General features: G+C 45.8%; 1 protein-coding gene across 6 annotated transcripts in view; it reads right to left on the bottom strand.

Moving 5' to 3' along the window:
- The window catches only part of DENND1A (DENN domain containing 1A), a 281,962-nt gene that overhangs the window by 70,805 nt on the left and 192,856 nt on the right, over positions 1 to 18,301 (bottom strand). For all 6 annotated transcript variants that reach the window (XM_081179677.1, XM_081179679.1, XM_081179678.1 and 3 more), the window contains 2 exons: positions 15,300 to 15,401; positions 4,018 to 4,143 (listed from right to left, as the gene is read on the bottom strand). In XM_081179677.1, the coding sequence (XP_081035803.1) occupies positions 4,018 to 4,143; positions 15,300 to 15,401 (228 nt within the window). The remainder of the gene's footprint in view (positions 1 to 4,017; positions 4,144 to 15,299; positions 15,402 to 18,301) is intronic.

The raw sequence follows: 18,301 nt of genomic DNA, 5'->3' as shown, positions 1-18,301 counted from the left end.
ATATAAAAAATATTTATATATCACTTTTCTGGTGTTCAAGGCAGTTTTACAACCAACAATTAAAAATACAGGCAACAGTAAAGCATTAGCAGAATCAAGCAATCAGGACAGTAACAGCCGCAGAAAAGCTTCAACCAAATGCTAATCTATTTTTCAAAAGTTTTGCAATGTTTATGAAAAGAAAGTCGAGGCAGCAGGCCTAGCTTTTGTTGGAATAAGTTTCCATAGCTTTGGAGCAACGATAGTATAAGACCTGCTCTGATATATCAGGGTCCGCAGTTGTTAAAGACAGCACAAAGACAATTAAGCTTCTTGACTGGATCTCAACAGGCAAGCAGGGGGAGATGGTCTTTGAGGTGCAAGGGTGCAAAGCTTCCAGAGTCAAAGCCAGACCCTCAAATTGGGCCCACAGGCAACTCAGTAGCCAGCACAAGGGGCATCAAACAGGCTGAAAATGCAGTAGCTGATGTGTCTGTGTCATCTTCAAGGGCAGCCTGACTGCAAGCACATTGCAAATAATCATAGAATAATAGATTTGTAGAGTTGGAAGGGACCCTGGGGGTCATCTAGTCCAACCCCTACAATGCAGGAATCTCAGCTAAAGTATCCAGGACAGATGGCCATCCAAGCTCTGCTTGAAAACCTCCAATGAAACAGAAAAATCACAAAATGGCAGATCAATGCTGCACGTTTTGACCTGTCCATAAAATGGGAATGCCCTCCACTGAGCTAAGGATGGGGAATGGCACTCCAGGCAGTAACTCCAAACTGCTTCTCCAGAAAATCAGAGAACCTGCATCACTCACAGTCAGGGAGACTCCATCTAACCTGCGACCATTCGGAACCACTATCACCCGCCTCTTTTCTGAATCCAATTTTAACCCATATTCCAACCTTGCCCGGTTGACTGGGAAAAACCTCACTGGGGGCAGGAAAAGCTGTATGGTAGACAGGCAGAAGAATGAAGCAACCTTACACAACGTTAGAACGTTCATCCATCTAGCTCAGCTTTGTCTATGCTAAACAGAATCAGTTCTCCAGGGTTCCACACAAGGCTATTTCTGAGTCCTGAGACATCCGTAATTGGACTCAGTCCCCTCCTCCAGATTGTCTGCGTTTCGCAAGAGGGATTCAAGCACATGTTGAAGGTTTAGGTTTGCAAAATTCCAGTAGAATCACCTTGTTTAAAACAAAGCAAAACACAAAACCCCACAGAACTCTTGTGGTTAGGAAAGGGATACGGAGAAGTACTGAGAAGTGTGGGGTGGTCAAATGATTAATGGAAAGATGGATAAAAGCAGCACAAACAAATCGGAAGAAATGCTCAGCAAGAACTGGATACAGTCTGAACTCTGTGCAAGCAGATCAGGATGCGTGCTCAATGAACAAATTATCCCAAGGAGCCCTTTAAACCACTGGTAGGAGGAGGAAGCGAAATAAAGGTCTAGGCAGGGATTTGAGGGTCAGGAAGGGAGGGAGGCTGCGAGGAATATTCATGCGGAGCTTAGATATAGGAGGGGCACTATATAGGGGCAGGAAGGAAATGGATGGGCAGGTCGAGGGCTGAGGAATTCTGGGGTAGGCTGGGACCCCAAAGCCTCAAATGGGAACCTATGAATTTATTAGCCAAACGTCTGGCTGCAGATCTTTAGCTGCATTTACTTAATTACCTGATCCCAAAACACACAGACTTGCTCATTTTTTAAAGGAAAAGGTTATGCTCTGAACACCAGCAAGAGCCACTTCTGCTGTACAGAGAACTGGACGCAGTGCTGCCGCCTCTGGCCACTAGGTGTCACTCTAGGAAAGAGCACCACACATTCCTGGCGGACACTTTGGGGCTGCCCAGTGTCTCCTTCCACCACCAGCGCGCAATAAGGCTATAAATATTTTAATCGCCACACTATTAAGTAATTAAAATGGCTATTTATGAGGAAGAATGCTTGAAATCACTTTTTAACCTTTAACATTTCACAGTTTAGAAAGCAAAATGCGCAGAGTTGTATTTACGGAGTGGCACTTGCCCGACTTGCCTTAAACCACGAGGGGCAAAAAATGATTCCGGTCTTATTTTAGGAAAGCTCAGTTCAGACTGCTGGCTTCACTGACCTAGAGAGGGAAAGAGAGCGAGGCGGCCTGCCTTTCCCAAACTGCCACTAAACCCGATTTAAGTTATCATGCAAACTGAGGGCACGATTCACCAGGGAGTTCTCCCGTGCAAACCCCTTTGGGCCCAAGTCCCTCTATCCAAACAGGTCACATCTTGCCATGAGCATCCCAGCAAAGTCAACCAGAAGCCTGCGTCCCTATCCCCTACTCCAGGCAAGACCAGAGTGCCCTCCTTTCAATGTGTAGAACATCACAGATTTGGGGATAAGGATTTGAAACAGAGGTTCTGCCATTTCTCTTGCCACAAGCCACTCTGCCCAGGAGCAAATTTTGAGAAGGTGAAGGGTCACGGAGAGCCTGTTCCAAGCCTTCCTCTGGGGCAGCTTGCCTCCTGAGCACTGCCTAGTGAGGAGTCCTCCAGGAAGCGGCTATCTTTATTTAACATAAATCTATCTGGCTGGCTAATCCCCACTTACCCCAAACAGTATGGTCACCCACCCTCCTCAAGTTGCTAGGCAACCAGCAGGAGGAGCATCAGGGAACGCAAATGAACTGCCTCCAGGAAGGAAAGAGGTTGGTTGCTGCTTGCCATGGATGAGGGAGGTTTAAGAGTTCAGCAGCCTCCGTGTGCCTTGAGCTCCTATTTACATGGCTGGGAATTAAAGCTACAGCTGGGACTTGAGGAGCATAATGCTTACACCTGACATTTTAATGAGCCATATAGAAACACGCACGCACACACACGAATACATCTGCTCTTATATTCAGTGTCAGAGGTACACTCCATGCTATGCAGGAGGAAAATAAACTCAGAACGTCCTGCTGATTCAACAGCATTTTATTCGAGCAATTAAGAGAAAGGGCGAGAGCGACACGTGCTCCCAGGAGGAGTTAAGATAAACCATTTCCTCTTTTTTTGTTGTTTCAGAAGCACAAATAATTTGTTACGTGCTAATGGAGAATCGCAGGTGGACTCCAGGCTCTTATTCCGTTCTCTCTAATACTGGATGGGCGATGAGCACTCCGGGATCCTTGCAGGCTTGTTTGTGTTGCATGCATTGCGCATGGGTCTCTGGCCAATTCCATGAAACCCCATGTGGCTGAAAATGCCTCCTCCCACCACCCTTGCCAAGAGCCCCCCCAACCCCCCCAACCCCCTGTTCTGGAGTCCCTCAGTGGCTGCTTGTTTGTTTGCACTAAGTGCAGTCTGGGGATATTTGCCCTTTGCTCCCCCAGCAGCTGTTTTGGAGATTCCCGTTTACTCACTGGATTCTCCCTCTGACACTCTCCAATACTTACACCCCTTCCTTCCGTCCTGCTTGCCGCACCTTCAGGAAAATGCAAAAGCTTTGCCACAGTGGCACTGAGTGACCAAACACCAGCTCTATGGCATCACACAACCAGAAATCAGGCATGCACTAGCTATATTAACTCTTCTATAATTTTTTTTTAAAACAAACCTCATTTTAATGATGAAGATTTTATGTGAGTTTGCTTCAATTTGTGGATTTCAGCCATGCTTAATCTATAATTGTATCTGTACACTGCTTGCATTTTTTAACAGGACGCGTATTATACATTTTCTAAATAAAATAATAATAGTAAGAAATAAATATTTGTTCACCCTAGCCTTCCTTATTAATATTACTCTTAGCACATAAACCTGCCTTCAGTGGATGTTGCGCTGAATTCCTTTGCTTGTATATTGTTATTATTATCATCATCTCATGATGTGTTTTACTGTTTTTGCACACTGCTTCGGATATATTTCTCTGGCAAAAAGCAGTGTACATACATTTATGTGTGTTGGTGTGTGAGAGAGTTTTAACCAAACAAAAATAAATAACCCAAACCAATGCAACCTGTGGAGAATAGAGCTCTGTGTTAAAGAGCGGGCAGGCGACTTACGGGCTCAATCTTCAGTGCATTTCTGTAGCTCCCAAAGAAAGCCGCCTGGGCCTTCAGGAACGCCCTGGCCACACCATCGCCTGTGGTCATGGAGACTTTCTTCAGCCTGCTCTTCAGTGCAGAGACCTGGAAGCACATGGCACACAAGGAGGATTTATCTTCAAGAAAGACAAGCCGGGAGACGGCACACTACTAGCAAGGCGGCGAAGGGTCACTGCTGGTGGGGGTGGCCATGGCCAGAGAGAGGAAGGGAACTGCGCTTCGCATTCATTAGCTTTTATCTCAATACTGAAGGAAAGATAATGGCAACAATAATTATTATTTATAAATACAGTGGTGCCTCGCAAGACGAAAAGAATTCATTCCGCGAGTCTTTCCGTCTTGCAATGTTTTTCGTCTTGCGAAGCACGGTCCGTCGCAACTGCGCCTCTTCAAGTGATTTTTTTAAAAAAGGCGCAAGACGTTTTCATCTTGTGAAGCGAGCCCAAAGGGAAATTCGTCTAGCGAAGCAACACAAAAACGGAAAACCCTTTCGTCTAGCGAGTTTTTCGTCTTGCGAGGCATTCGTCTTGCGGGGCACCACTGTAGCAACAGTTCTCATTGCTGGCTCTGCCCCACTCTTGATTAAAAGGGACAGGAGATCAGGACTGGAGAAGAACCGCGGCTGTCAGCACAGGAGAGACTGGGCTGGGCCAGGGAAGAGACACAAACCCTCCCTGACTATTAAGATCACCACCAAGGACTCTGCTTCATAAACCTTTGACCACTGTGAGTCAGGACCATGTCCTTTACTGCCGTGGCCCTAAGGCTTTGGAATGACATTCTCAAAAAGAATCACAGAGTCCATCCATTTGAGGAAAGGATAAGTGTAGGATGCCTTTCATGGGAGAGAATTGGCTTCCATCTTAAATGTACCAGTAACTAAGTCCTACTGAAGTCAGTGGGATTTACCTCTGAGTAAACACATTTAGAACTGTACTATTAGCCAGTTAATGAAAGCTGTCACCAATGGAGCAAAATGGAACAAATTTGCTCTTTTGGGAATGCATAGTGGGATTTTTAAAAAACTCATCATAATTAACTTTATGTTGTGTGTGTTTAAAGTTTTTAAACAGCTGTAAATCACCTCAGGCTTGGGTAGAGGTGAGGAAACAAGATTTTAAATGAATGAATGAAGCGCTTTACAATTCCGAAGTTACTGATCCTCACAACACCCTGCAAAGTATTTTCAGCAGCGGGAAGAGAGTTTTGCCCGTTGCAAACATTGAGGGAGAGGGGGAAATTCCTGGTTGCAACGAATGAATTATAAAAGAGATCATTTCTTTAAAAGGCAGGGGTATCATCCTGCTCCACCATGGAATATAAAGTGCAATGCTCATTGACAACGACAACATCTTCATCCTTGGAAGCAGCTCTTTACTTCCTCACTTCTCAAAGGCTCTCGCTACCTGTGCATCAGATTATTCCTCACTTAACCTTCACTGCCCTTTCTCTTTCATCCTGGAGGTGTTTAATTGCCTCCAATTCACAGAGCTGCACTTCAGGTGAACACAGACCTAACGGTCTCATTACCATTTACACAAAGAAGTACTCCATGATGGTAACTGAGCAATATCAACTTGCACACCTTCCTACACTGACAAATTCTCAAAATTAACACAAGCGTTCAAGGTTACCTGAATCATGTGCCTTTGGTGTTCCAGGCACAAACCAGAGGTTCCTGTTCATTCATTATCGTGCTCTATGCTCCAGCTAAAATAGTCGGGCTAGATGATTTAAATGTCTTTTTTGGCATTTAGATATCTACACAATGTAGCTGAGAGAAAGCAGTTATCTTCTTTCTAATGTAATCAAGGAGAGCTGGCAAATGTATTTTGTATATTAATGCACACTTTTGTAATTGCCTCACTGAGCCCCAGCTTCACTCATAGAGCACCCCCCCCCCAGTAAATGGCCACTGCCTTTATATTGTTTTCTTTAAAAAAACCCCAGCAACACTGTGCCTTTGAACATCTGCAACCATTACAAAGGTGGTGACTGCACATTTTGGGCATTCCAGATTGAGACCGGAAGTGTTCCCACCAATGGAAAAAACTGCTCTCCTTCCTGTTCCTCCTTCGTGCAACTGAGTTACGCTGCTGAAGTACAGAAGTAGATTAAAGGATGGAAGACCTGGGAGAGGCTGCAGGGGCAGAGGGGGCAGGCTTTGCAGAGAGAACTTCTGTGTCTTAACAACTGAGTTCCTCAAGATCTGCATGGCTGCAGAGCGGATCAAGCACACTGGCCATTTGCAAATAACAGAAGACGAGGAGGATGTTTAGGATTCTGGGGGTCAACTCTACTACAGGCTGTGCTCCCTTCTTTGGCTATGTGGTAAGAAGTTTTGGGGAACTGCAGCTGGCCCCAGGGGGTTACTAGCTTCAATAATGAGCACAAGCCAGCTCCTTCCTCTTTAGCTTCCTTTTCCTAAAGAACAGCCAGTGTGCCACTTTCTATCAGAAGGGGCTATATTGCTGTTTCAATTAATGCCAACAGCTGAACAGGTCAACTGGCAAAATCCTCTCCCGATCCAGATGGGGCAGAGGGCTCTCGCAAAGCTTTGAAGCACAGCAGGAACCAGCATTCTGCCTTACCAGGGAGGAGGACTTCAGCTGAAGTCATGAAGGTGCCTCTGACCACAAGGCAACACCACAGAGAGTAGCAGGGGCTTATCTTGATTAGCCATAAGGCATGTTAGGGTGGCTACAATGAAGATGTGCACCGTTTAGTAGAAAGCTAGTAGAAAGGGGCTGAGGATGTGAGAAAGACAAAGAAGTAGAAAGGACTTCTTTCTCTCCCATATACCCGCCTGACCTAAGTGTCCCTTTTCCCCAAGAGGTTTGAGGGTGACAACACAATAATAAGGCCTTTTCCGTGGTGGCTCCCCGTTTGTGGAATGCTCTCCCCAAAGAGGCTCACCTGGCACCAACATTACATGGCTTTAGATCCCTCCTAACGAAGCCTTTGCCTATTAAACCACCTATGGCCATTTAAAATGTGTGGGTACTGTTATGATTTATTTCTGTGGTTTTTAAAATTGTCTTTTATTATTATGCTATGTAAATTATGTTTTTAACATCATACATCCCCCTGGGATCTTCACATAAAGGGCAGTATATAAATTGGAAGAAGAAGAAGAAGAAGCCAACAGCCAGAGATGAAGAGGGCTGGATTCCTCTGTGTTGCACTGCCTAAACTGAGGGAGTGTAGCAGATCCAGGGTCTTCATAGCAGGGGGTGGCAGGAGAAGGGCCCACTGATGTCATGTTGGCTGGGGCAAGGAGGATTCTGGACAGAAGCCTGCAACTGTGTTGTGGCTTGAACTGCCTACAACTTCTTGTTCTGATCAGCAGCTCCAGTGGCAGAGGGAGTGGGGAAACCAGGGCCTGACCAGCACAGCACCTGGCAAAGATTGTTGTTTAGTCATTTAGTCGCATCTGACTCTTCGTGACCCCCTGGACCAGAGCACGCCAGGCCCTCCTGTCTTCCACTGCCTCCCGCAGTTTGGTCAAACTCATGCTGGTAGCTTCGAGAACACTGTCCAACCACTTCGTCCTCTGTCGTCCCCTTCTCCTTGTGCCCTCCATCTTTCCCAACATCAGGGTCTTTTCCAGGGAGTCTTCTCTTCTCGTGAGGTGGCCAAAGTATTGGAGCCTCAGCTTCACGATCTGTCCTTCCAGTGAGCACTCAAAGATTGCTGAAGCGTTTAGCTAATGTCCAGACTGTCTATGCACCTTGCAGAGAGATGATTCCTGGGAGCGGGGGAAGACTACCAGCAAGTTCCACAGGGGACTCATTTGTTTCTGATGATACTCACAAGTATACATCTCTTAGCATCTAAGACAGATACTCCAGAAACAGGTGCTGAAACTCTTTTGCCTCAGAGCTCTAATCTTCTGCATGTTTTAAGATAGTAGCTAAACAGAGAGGACTTTAATATGCAGATCTAAATCAGGGATTCCTGTCTGAGTGGAAAGCAACTGCAAAAAATGTCATATTTGATGCAACTATTGGTTGTGTGAGGACCACCACATTGGACATTTTTGGAAGGTACCAAGATCACTCCAGAAGCATAAAGCAAAGCAGAACGGCCACTTCTTTCTCACTGATTTGTTTAGCAAAAGGGCAGTTTTGCATTAGAATCATAGAATCATAGAATCATAGAGTTGGAAGAGACCACAAGGGCCATCGAGTCCAACCCCCTGCCAAGCAGGAAACACCATCAGAGCACTCCTGACATATGGTTGTCAAGCCTCTGCTTAAAGACCTCCAAAGTAGGAGACTCCGCCACACTCCTTGGCAGCAAATTCCACCGTCGAACAGCTCTTACTGTCAGGAAGTTCTTCCTAATGTTTAGGTGGAATCTTCTTTCTTGTAGTTTGGATCCATTGCTCCGTGTCCGCTTCTCTGGAGCAGCAGAAAACAACCTTTCTCCCTCCTCTATGTGACATCCTTTTATATATTTGAACATGGCTATCATATCACCCCTTAACCTCCTCTTCTCCAGGCTAAACATGCCCAGCTCCCTTAGCCGTTCCTCATAAGGCATCGCTTCCAGGCCTTTGACCATTTTGGTTGCCCTCCTCTGGACACGTTCCAGTTCGTCAGTGTCCTTCTTGAACTGTGGTGCCCAGAACTGGACACAGTACTCCAGGTGAGGTCTGACCAGAGCAGAATACAGTGGCACTATTACTTCCCTTGATCTAGATGCTATACTCCTATTGATGAGGCCCAGAATTGCATTGGCTTTTTTAGCTGCCGCGTCACACTGTTGGCTCATGTCAAGTTTGTGGTCAACCAAGACTCCTAGATCCTTTTCACATGTACTGCTCTCAAGCCAGGTGTCCCCCATCTTGTATTTGTGCCTCTCATTTTTTTTGCACAAGTGCAATACTTTACATTTCTCCCTGTTAAAATTCATCTTGTTTGTTTTTGCCCAGTTCTCTAATCTGTCAAGGTCGTTTTGAAGTGTGATCCTGTCCTCTGGGGTGTTAGCCACCCCTCCCAGTTTGGTGTCATCTGCAAATTTGATCAGGATGCCCTTGAGTCCATCATCCAAGTCGTTGATAAAGATGTTGAATAAGACCGGGCCCAAGACAGAACCCTGTGGCACCCCACTAGTCACTCTTCTCCAGGATGAAGAGGAACCATTGATGAGCACCCTTTGGGTTCGGTCAGTCAGCCAGTTACAAATCCACTGAGTGGTAGCATAGTCAAGACCACATTTTACCAGCTTCTTTACAAGAATATCATGGGGCACCTTGTCAAATGCCTTGCTGAAATCAAGGTAGGCTACATCCACTGTGTTCCCTTCATCTACCAGGCTTGTAATTCTGTCAAAAAACGAGATCAGGTTAGTCTGACATGACTTATTTTTCAGAAATCCATGCTGACTATTGGTGATCACGGCATTCCTTTCTAGGTGCTCACAGACTGTTTGCTTAATGATCTGCTCCAGAATCCTCCCTGGTATTGATGTCAGACTGACTGGGCGGTAATTATTTGGGTCCTCTCTTTTCCCCTTTTTGAAAATAGGGACAACATTTGCCCTCCTCCAGTCTGCCGGGACTTCGCCTGTTCTCCAGGAATTCTCAAAGATGACTGCCAGTGGTTCTGAGATCACATCTGCCAGTTCTTTTAATACTCTTGGATGCAGTTCATCTGGCCCTGGAGACTTGAATACATCTAAACTAGCCAAGTATTCTTGTACTATCTCCTTAGTTATTCTGGGCTGTGTTTCCTTTGCTGAATCATTTGCTCCAAATTCTTCAGGTCGGGCATTGTTTTCTTTATCGGAGAAGACTGAGGCAAAGAAGGCATTACTTTTTGTACAACTATGGAGGAAGAAAGCAGTAAATAAAGCATTTACTAACAAAAAAAGTGTGTTTCCCTTATTCCTTGCTAGACCCCCCCCCCAAGAGTTGCATTTTCCTTTCTGTAAACTAAAACAAAACAAAACACAAAAACAAAAATGCACTAAAGTGTGCGTTCCATGAGGTGTTAAAGAGATAGAAGGAACAGTTTTGGGTCCACACTGTCCACCCAGAGGCCTTAAAAGCCAATGTCTTCCACTCTGTAACCCGAACCATAACCCCCCAACTCAGCACAGGTCAGCACAACCTAAACACACTTTGTTAGTGGCATCTCGGGGAGGTAGCTCAGGTCAAAGTTCATTTCCAGCCCTAAGCCCCGGAAGCTCCAGGCCTGGTGCTTCGGAATGTGGGAACCAACTTTCTCTGCAGGGACTTAGCTCTTGGCAGCTGACAGATGTGTGGCGACCATCAGCTGTCCTTGCTCTGCATTGAGTAAAAGGGCACACTGCAAAGGCCCCGGGGCCTCTCTCCTTCACTTTTACTTTACATGTTCCATAAATCAGCTGATTTATTTATTTCACATACAAATTCATAGCCTGCCTTTTATTAGGGCCCGGTCCTAATAAGGTGGCTTGCAGAATAAAAATAAAACAAACTGGATTACGAATGGGAAACAAGCTTCTGGGGTTCAGCTCCTGGCAGAAATCAAGCCCTCTCTGCTTGGAAGCAACAGAGTCCCAAGTCAAAGAAGAGGACAGCTGCCAAAAGTGTCCCCCCCCCACCCCACTGCCCCCCTTCCTGGGGAAACGCTGCCCACAAGCTGAGACAGTCACCCTCCGCTCAGCTGCTCTGCTTAAGCAAAAGGAAGCATATTTTCCAACTCGGACGGTAGCCGCTACACACAGGGGCTGCTTCTTACCCAGGCAGGCACAGAAACACGCAGCCAATCCTGGAAGTGTTTTTAGAGAAGATTTTTATACTCTTGGCAGCTCAGGATTAAAGGTCAGGCTTAAGCTATCACCATGTTTCAAAATGCAATCTGTGCAGTGCAGCATAATGAAATGGTTCAGTAGAGGTGCGAGTGGAAATTCTTTTAATTAGATCCAAGGCTTTTAGTTGTCAACATGAATAAAGCAAGAAAAACACATTCCTTTGCAAAACACAATATCAGAAAGGGAAATAAATAAATAAATGCAAGTTACTTTTTTAAAAAAATCAAGAAAACAGAAGCTTTGCACTCATGTGACCCACTCAGCAAGTTTAAATGCCCACAACGTGAAAAAGCAAATATTCATGTGTGTGTGTGTGTGTGTGTGTGTGTGTGTGTGAGAGAGAGAGAGAGAGAGAGAGAGAGAGAGAGATATTTCCTCCTCCTAAGGCCATACTAATAAATAAGAAGACGGGATACTTCACTGACAGAATAAAATAATCACAAGCCAATTAGCCTGTTCACAAGAGCTGATCTCTGAGTAACATTTTGAGGCGCTGAAACATTGTTGATTAAAGGGTCTGGTGCTTTGTGTGGTGTGTTTCCTCCAAGAAATCCCCAACTTTGTTCAGATCTCATCTGAAACTCGCTTTCCAAAAAAAGAGAGCGCATCTCTTATGTTCCCAAAATAGCCGGCTCCTTCTACTTCTAGATGAAACCTGTGAGGTGTGTGTGTCCAAGTAAGGAACCTGAATTCCTCTTGGTCACTGATGCAAAGTTTTATAAGGGCATGAAAAAAGTCATCCAGTGGTGCAATTTTCACCACCAAAGCCCCTGCCCTAAGCAGATTGCTGGGTGCCAACGGGGGGCTGGGCCTTTCCAATGAAGGCACCCTAATAATAGGCTTCTTCCCATGCAGACACTCACCTGGTGCCTACTTTATTTGCTGTTAGATACTGTATGAACCCTGTTCTGTTCTGCTGAATTCTTAAAAGGAAACATTTTAATATTACCTTTGCTGTTCGTTGCTGAATTTCTGATGATAGTCTTTGGTGTGTTTTTTAAGCTGCTTTTTAATTGATGCATGTGGTTTAACTGTTTTGACTTCCATTAACTGTTTTTGAAATCAATTACTGAAAGGTGGGACGTAAATGTTTAAAATCAAATAAGTTGGTAGCTTAAAGAAAGATGAATGGCACCCAAAGGTGCTCTTCACATAACGAATCGAAACTATAAATAGGGACAAATAGCTGCATTTTGCACCTCTCCGCATAGCGACAGGTAGCCTGTCCTGTTCTTAACCAAAAGTAGTAATATATATATATATATATATATATATATATATATATATATATATATATATATATCTTTTGAACGTGGGGCAGAGGGACGACCGGCCTGGCCTTCCACACTAGGCCAGTGTGGTGTAGTGGTTAAGAGCGGTAGTCACGTAATCTGGGGAACCGGGTTCGCGTCTCCGTTCCTCCACATGCAGCTGCTGGGTGACCTTGGGCCAGTCACACTTCCTTGAAGTCTCTCAGCCCCACTCACCTCACAGAGTGTTTGTTGTGGGGGAGGAAGGGAAAGGAGAATGTTAGCCGCTTTGAGACTCCTTAAAGGGAGTGAAAGGCGGGATATCAAATCCAAACTCTTCTTCTTCTTCTTCTTCTTCTTCTTCTTCTTCTTCTTCTTCTTGTAGGATGCCTTCTCAGGAGGCAAGTATGCTCCTGCCGATAGATGAGTACAAGATTCAGAGGTGCAAAGCACACAGGCGTTGCACCTGAAGATTCCAGAAGAAGGTATGAGGAAAGGGGGGGGGGTGATGCGGACTCCAACCCCAGGCAGCAGATAATCCTCAGGGGCCAGGCAGCAGCTCAGGCCAGGTGAGGCACGAACTGGGGCAGCTCCCAGTGCAAACCCCAGGAATAATGGAAGTTCCTTTGACAAAGCTCTGGCCCCAACGGAGCACATGGAATGGAGCCATTTTTCTGAATGACCAAAGGCTCACACATGCAAGTTCATCAAGAATTTAAGCACTGCTGGGTGACTGCCAACTGAATCCCTGGTCAGGTGCTGGGCAACTGGAGAGGTAATGAAACTGGGTTTTCATTCCTCAGTGGAAGAGTTTGTTTCCTTTGAGACTGGGGTTGCTGTCATGACACAGGTGCCTGGTGTTTGGAACATGATGTGCAGTTGTACTGCAAGATGCCAGCAGCTCCCTTTCAACCCAGCCCAAGCAAACATCAGTTCATCAGTGGTGATCTCAGGAGTTTCACAAAGCACTCAGCGTTTCTGTAAGCTGATGGCATTTTTAGTCCTGGGAAATATTTGCATCTATGTTGCGCATGGGTGATTCCATATACGTGGCCTTCAACACCTCTCAATGGCTTTCATGAGGCACAAGCCCAGGGGATGCAAGTTGATACAGACCCCATTGCTCCCCCCAGGGGAAAAAGAAGTGTGTGAAAGTTCGGATTTATACATACCCCAGCAGTCAGGAACCATGTGATCCAGGCTGAGTTCCAAACACATGAAGCATGAAAACACTTGACAGAAATCCAATTACAAGCAGAAGCAAGATATCTGCTCTCTAGTGGTCAAAGCCAGAATGGAGAACAGTCTCAAGGCGGAGGAGAAAGCTTCCCTATCTGGGTACCTAACGTAACAACAGTGGGCATGTCAGAAGACACTAATTACTCAGAGCAAGAGGATGTTAGTTACAGCTTTGTTACAGATGCTATTAAAACCCAACTGAATTTGGGGTGGGGTGGGGGAAACCCCAGGCTGTGTACACATATGTTTCCAGCTGGTTAAATGGAAATTGCTGCCAGCACTTCCTCTGCGATGCCCCAAACATCCTTCCAAAACAAGCACCGCAAGAATAACAAAAGATGACAATAACGATGGTGATGATGATGCGGATCATAAAAAAGCATAGCCTTCAAGCAGGCCCACAGAAACCCAAATCAGTAAGTTTTAACTAGTGAAATGCAGCTCTCTTGTGTTATAAAAGGAAATAAATGAACGGAAGGAACTCTCTTAAAATTTATGACATTCCAAAGCTCTCAATTTGGGGTTTATTTGGCAAAGTCTCTTATGATGTTCTGCTGCCTTCTCGCAACGGCTCCTTTCATGAGGTCCCATAAAATCAAATATTTCACTTGACTGTTGACAAATCATATCCCTGGGTGCAAGGGCCTGAATCCAGCCCCTACTCCAAGAAGGGGGACATCAGCTGGCACCTTCACTGCACAGAAGGAAACGAGGGAGGAGCTCATTGTGCTTAAAAGAAAACAGGGAGTCGTGACCTCTTGACCACCAGTTGCAGCTTCCTCCCAAGGCACGGCTGACACTCACTGTGGCGCAACAGCAGGAGCCCTGAGCTGGAGGTGAGGGAGATGCAGTTCAAGGGCCTGCTCAGTCAAGAAGGTCCCTGGGTGTCCTTGAGGCATGTCACCACCTCCCACCCTAACTTATTCCACAGAGTGGTTGGGAGGATAAAAATGAAAATTAAGTATTGCAAGAGGGCAAAGTAAGGTAAGCGGCAATTAGAACCAGTGAAGCACAGCCGGTAAGGACTTATGGAAGAAGACCCCAGTTCAAAGCTCAGTCCAGCTGGAAGTGAAGCAGCTTTAGGAAAGACTCAGGTGCTGCCCTAATGGGAAATCCGGAATAACTGCCCACTTCACAAGGATCGTGCTCATAGTGTTCATATTAGGAAAAGGTGCTGTGTTTATTGTCAGCAGTGTCAAAGCTCACAGCCAGGTTTCCACTCTGGAAGAGAGCTTAGAATTAGATGGCTCCCTATCTCTATAGGATGGGTAGGCAGCCTGTGACATCCCTCTCCCCAATTGCTTGACTACAGTTCCCATCATCCCTGACCACTGGACATGACGCTTTGGGCTAACAATAGTGGGAGTCCAAAAACATCTGGAGGTTTCCCAGTGCTGGTCTGCTGTGGAAGCCTGTGGTGGAATCAGTGGGGATGGTTATTATTGTGACTTCAAGATGATCTGGATGTCTTTCATCATGGAAGAGGGAGAAGCAGTGGCATCAGCCATGTTACTGGTTGGGGAAATTGGCAGCCAGCCCCCACAAGGGGCAGAACAACAGCCAAAGCAAGGGAACACACCAAAAAGGAAGGTGCCGCAGACTGGCTGGACACTCAGGTTGGGTGGCTGGATAATGAGGAGTGGGCACTTGGAGAAGGGGGGTGGGGGTGGAGACTGACTTGAAAGAAGAGATCAGTGATCTAGGGGAGCCTGCAACAACCAGGAGCTGAGAGCCAGAGGCAGGAGAAGATGCAGGATTGGAGGGTGTAGAACAGAGTGCAGGAGGAGGGAGGAAGAGGTCCGGCTGGTGGAGAGTCAAGGGCTACCCCCCCCTCTTTCTCCCCCACCTCCCCTGCTCCACTGTCTCTCAGGACTAGATGAGGGTTGAAGATGGAGGAGCAGAAGCAGACTACACAAAGGCGTTGTCCTCACCCATGACCACTGCACTCACCACATCGTTTGGCAGGCTCTGAAGATCATCAAAAGGAGTTTCGAGTGTGTTAGTGTCAACGTTGAGGACGACCACATCTTCCAGGGCCATGTTTCGGACTTTCTGAAAATGATGAAGTTGAGATAAAAGGAAAATGTCATTACTTAAGCCTAACTCCTATGGACCCCTACATAACATCTGCTTAGTTCTTGCCAGATCCCTGTTCTCTCCCTACTATATCAAACTTTCACATCATGTTTTCTGAAGCTCAAACACACATGTTGTCTGCCACCCTAAATCAACGGCATCTTGGCTTAATGTTCATCTGGTCTTAGAAAGAGGGAACCAGCCCAGCCTCCTCCTCTCTTCTCTGTTCCAATGGTCTTAAGATGCAGAGGCGGCAACCAAGGCAACGGGTCACCTCTCCCCTTTTATCTTAGATATGACCAGTCTGCTCAGGCACACAATCTGTAGTGGAAGCCTTGGGGCAGGTTGCAGGCAATCCCAAGAGCCACGTTGCCTCTCCTTGCTGGATTACAAGTTGAAGGTTACTCAAGAGTTTTCTCTAATTCACAACAGAATTAAGATATTCAGAAGTCAAATGCTCTTCAGCCCTTCCTAAGACCAGTGCTGCATTTGTACAAAAATGAACATGGGTACACTGTTGAAAACAATGGGCACCTTTGTGAAAGTTTCTCTTTAGAAAATCAGACAGACAGACAGACAGCTGTCGGCCTGGTTTTCCTCAGTTTGGCAAACACAATCTTTTTAATATGACCCACAGTGCCCAATATTTAGAAGTTGGGAATTTCCAGCCAATAATCTGCAACAGAGTCACAGGTGGGGGTGGTTTGAGATTCAAAGGGGATTGTTGCCTTATGAAATAATGGGAAAGGGCCTTCCACCACCACCACCACTTCCTCCCCCAGCTTCAAAGAACCAAAAGGTCATCTGCTTAACACATATCAGATAGACTCAAATCCAGCTCAGGAGACTTGCTTCTTTGGGGAGCCAGGAAGCAGCACAGCAACTGACTGGCACCTTCCTGGCTTGGGAAATTAAGCAACAACTACAAAAATGATCGGTTACAGCCAAATGATTCTTCATAGGCCTAACCAAAAAAAAAAAAAAAAAAAAAAAAGTCTTCAGGTACAGACTTAACTAAAGCCAGAAGTTTGGTCAAAGGGTCTGAGCAAGAGGCCTCCTCCTACACTTTGACAGCAGAAACAGATTTGGATCTCACAAAAGGCAGTAAGGGGGCAGCCACAGAATTTCAGCTGCAGCATAAAGTAATGCCAGGACTCCACAGTGGCTGAAACAGCCTTCCATTTGCACACAGCAGGACATTCAGATTTAGGACCAGCCCAAGGCATTTTAGTGCCTGAAGGGAAAAACCCAAAATGGCATGTGCACATACATGAATGAACTGCCCTGCGGGTACAGGGCGGTATAGAAATCTAATTACTACTACCACTAATGATAATAATAATAATAAATGCACACGTGTGCATGCACTGTGAAGCTCTTCAGTGGAAGCCTCAGTAAAATGAATGGGAAGGACTGTTGTTGTCGTCGTTATAGTTTATTTCATTTATATCCCAGGTCAGTCAGTTCCCCAAAGTCTGCCAGAATAAAAGTGGAAGGACAAGGAGAAGGGAATCCGTCTAGCCCCATTAGGAAGGGCTTTCCAAATCCTGGGAGCAACCACCTGTGTCCCCACCAAGTGTGCCTATGGGGAGGGTGGGACTGAGAAGGGCCTCCCAAGAAGTTTTCAGTGCCCATGATGGTTCATATGGGAGAATTCGTTTCTTCAGATGGCCTGGGCCTAAGCCATAGAGGGCTTTGTAGGTTATAACCAGCACTTCAGCTTGTGCCTGCAAACAAACCAGTAATAACTGGAGATGTTGTAACATGGGAATTGGGTGCTAGCACAGGACTAGCACAGTCAAACGTCCTGGTAGATCATGGGTCAGACCCATCTGCCTTCTGCACTCTTGCTTTTCATGGCACACAAAATCCCACTCCCACCCACTGGCTGCCCATGCTCAGCTCCCTTTTCTGCTCTTCCCCCGTCACCTATAAAAATGTGGTTTACTACTGAGTTTACAAACTTAAGCAGCATCTCCTGAAGGGGAAGAAAGGGGGAAAAACAAAGGCAGATTTAAAAATTAGAAATGGCACCTGGACTTGTGAAAACTTCTCAACTTCCCAAACAAACTGCAGCAGCAGGTCTGAAATGCTGTGCCTGTAAACTATCAGGAGGTGCTGTGTGTTGCTGTGTTCATGAGCCGCAGCTCCACACAGCCCTTGATTTCGCAGGCAAGTTTTTGTGAGATTTGACAAACGTAATGGTTTTGCAAAAACTCAAAGGAATTGCTTCATGTTGCGGAGTGCTAGGAATTAACAGGTCACATCATGGAGCACTGAGAATGGCATTGTTCTTGCTTCCTTTCTACAGCTAAGAATTCCATGCAACATCACAAGCAAACGTGACTGTCAAGGTATAGGATTTATGCTATCCTGGTTTGTATGATGCTAGCAGCCCCAAAATGGGCTCCACTTATATCTGCCTCAGTGCTTAGTCATCTTCAGGTTTGCTATTCAAAAATCTCAGGGCTCCCATTCCTATTTAGCATCAATTGTTGTTAAAACAAATAATAAAGAATCACCCTGTAAAGGCAAAATAAAGAAGAATAACAACAGAAGATTATGGTTCTTTCTAACAGCAACTGGTAACTCCTGGCAATGAAACTAGTGGCTATATTGACCTATACTGCCACCGTGGTAAGATGGACATTCTTCTACAGTTAATTGGAGAATTAAGTATGGCTATGATGATGGTGGTGGTGAATGTAGCAGTCTGAACTGCAGCCAAGACCCAATGAATGGCTCTATTTCAGATGGACTGCGCCTTCTGTTGTTGACAAACACAGTGGTTTTCCTATTTCAGAAACACACCAGAGTTAGAAATGCACTGCCAGTTCTGCCTCCACTAGGGATAGGGAGCCCTCCAGATGTGGTGC

The sequence above is a fragment of the Podarcis bocagei genome, assembly GCF_964188305.1.
Source record: "Podarcis bocagei genome assembly, chromosome: Z".
Classification (NCBI taxonomy): Eukaryota; Metazoa; Chordata; class Lepidosauria; order Squamata; family Lacertidae; genus Podarcis; species Podarcis bocagei.
The sequence above is the reverse complement of the archived record's forward strand: the minus strand, read 5'-3'. Positions and strand labels throughout refer to the sequence as shown.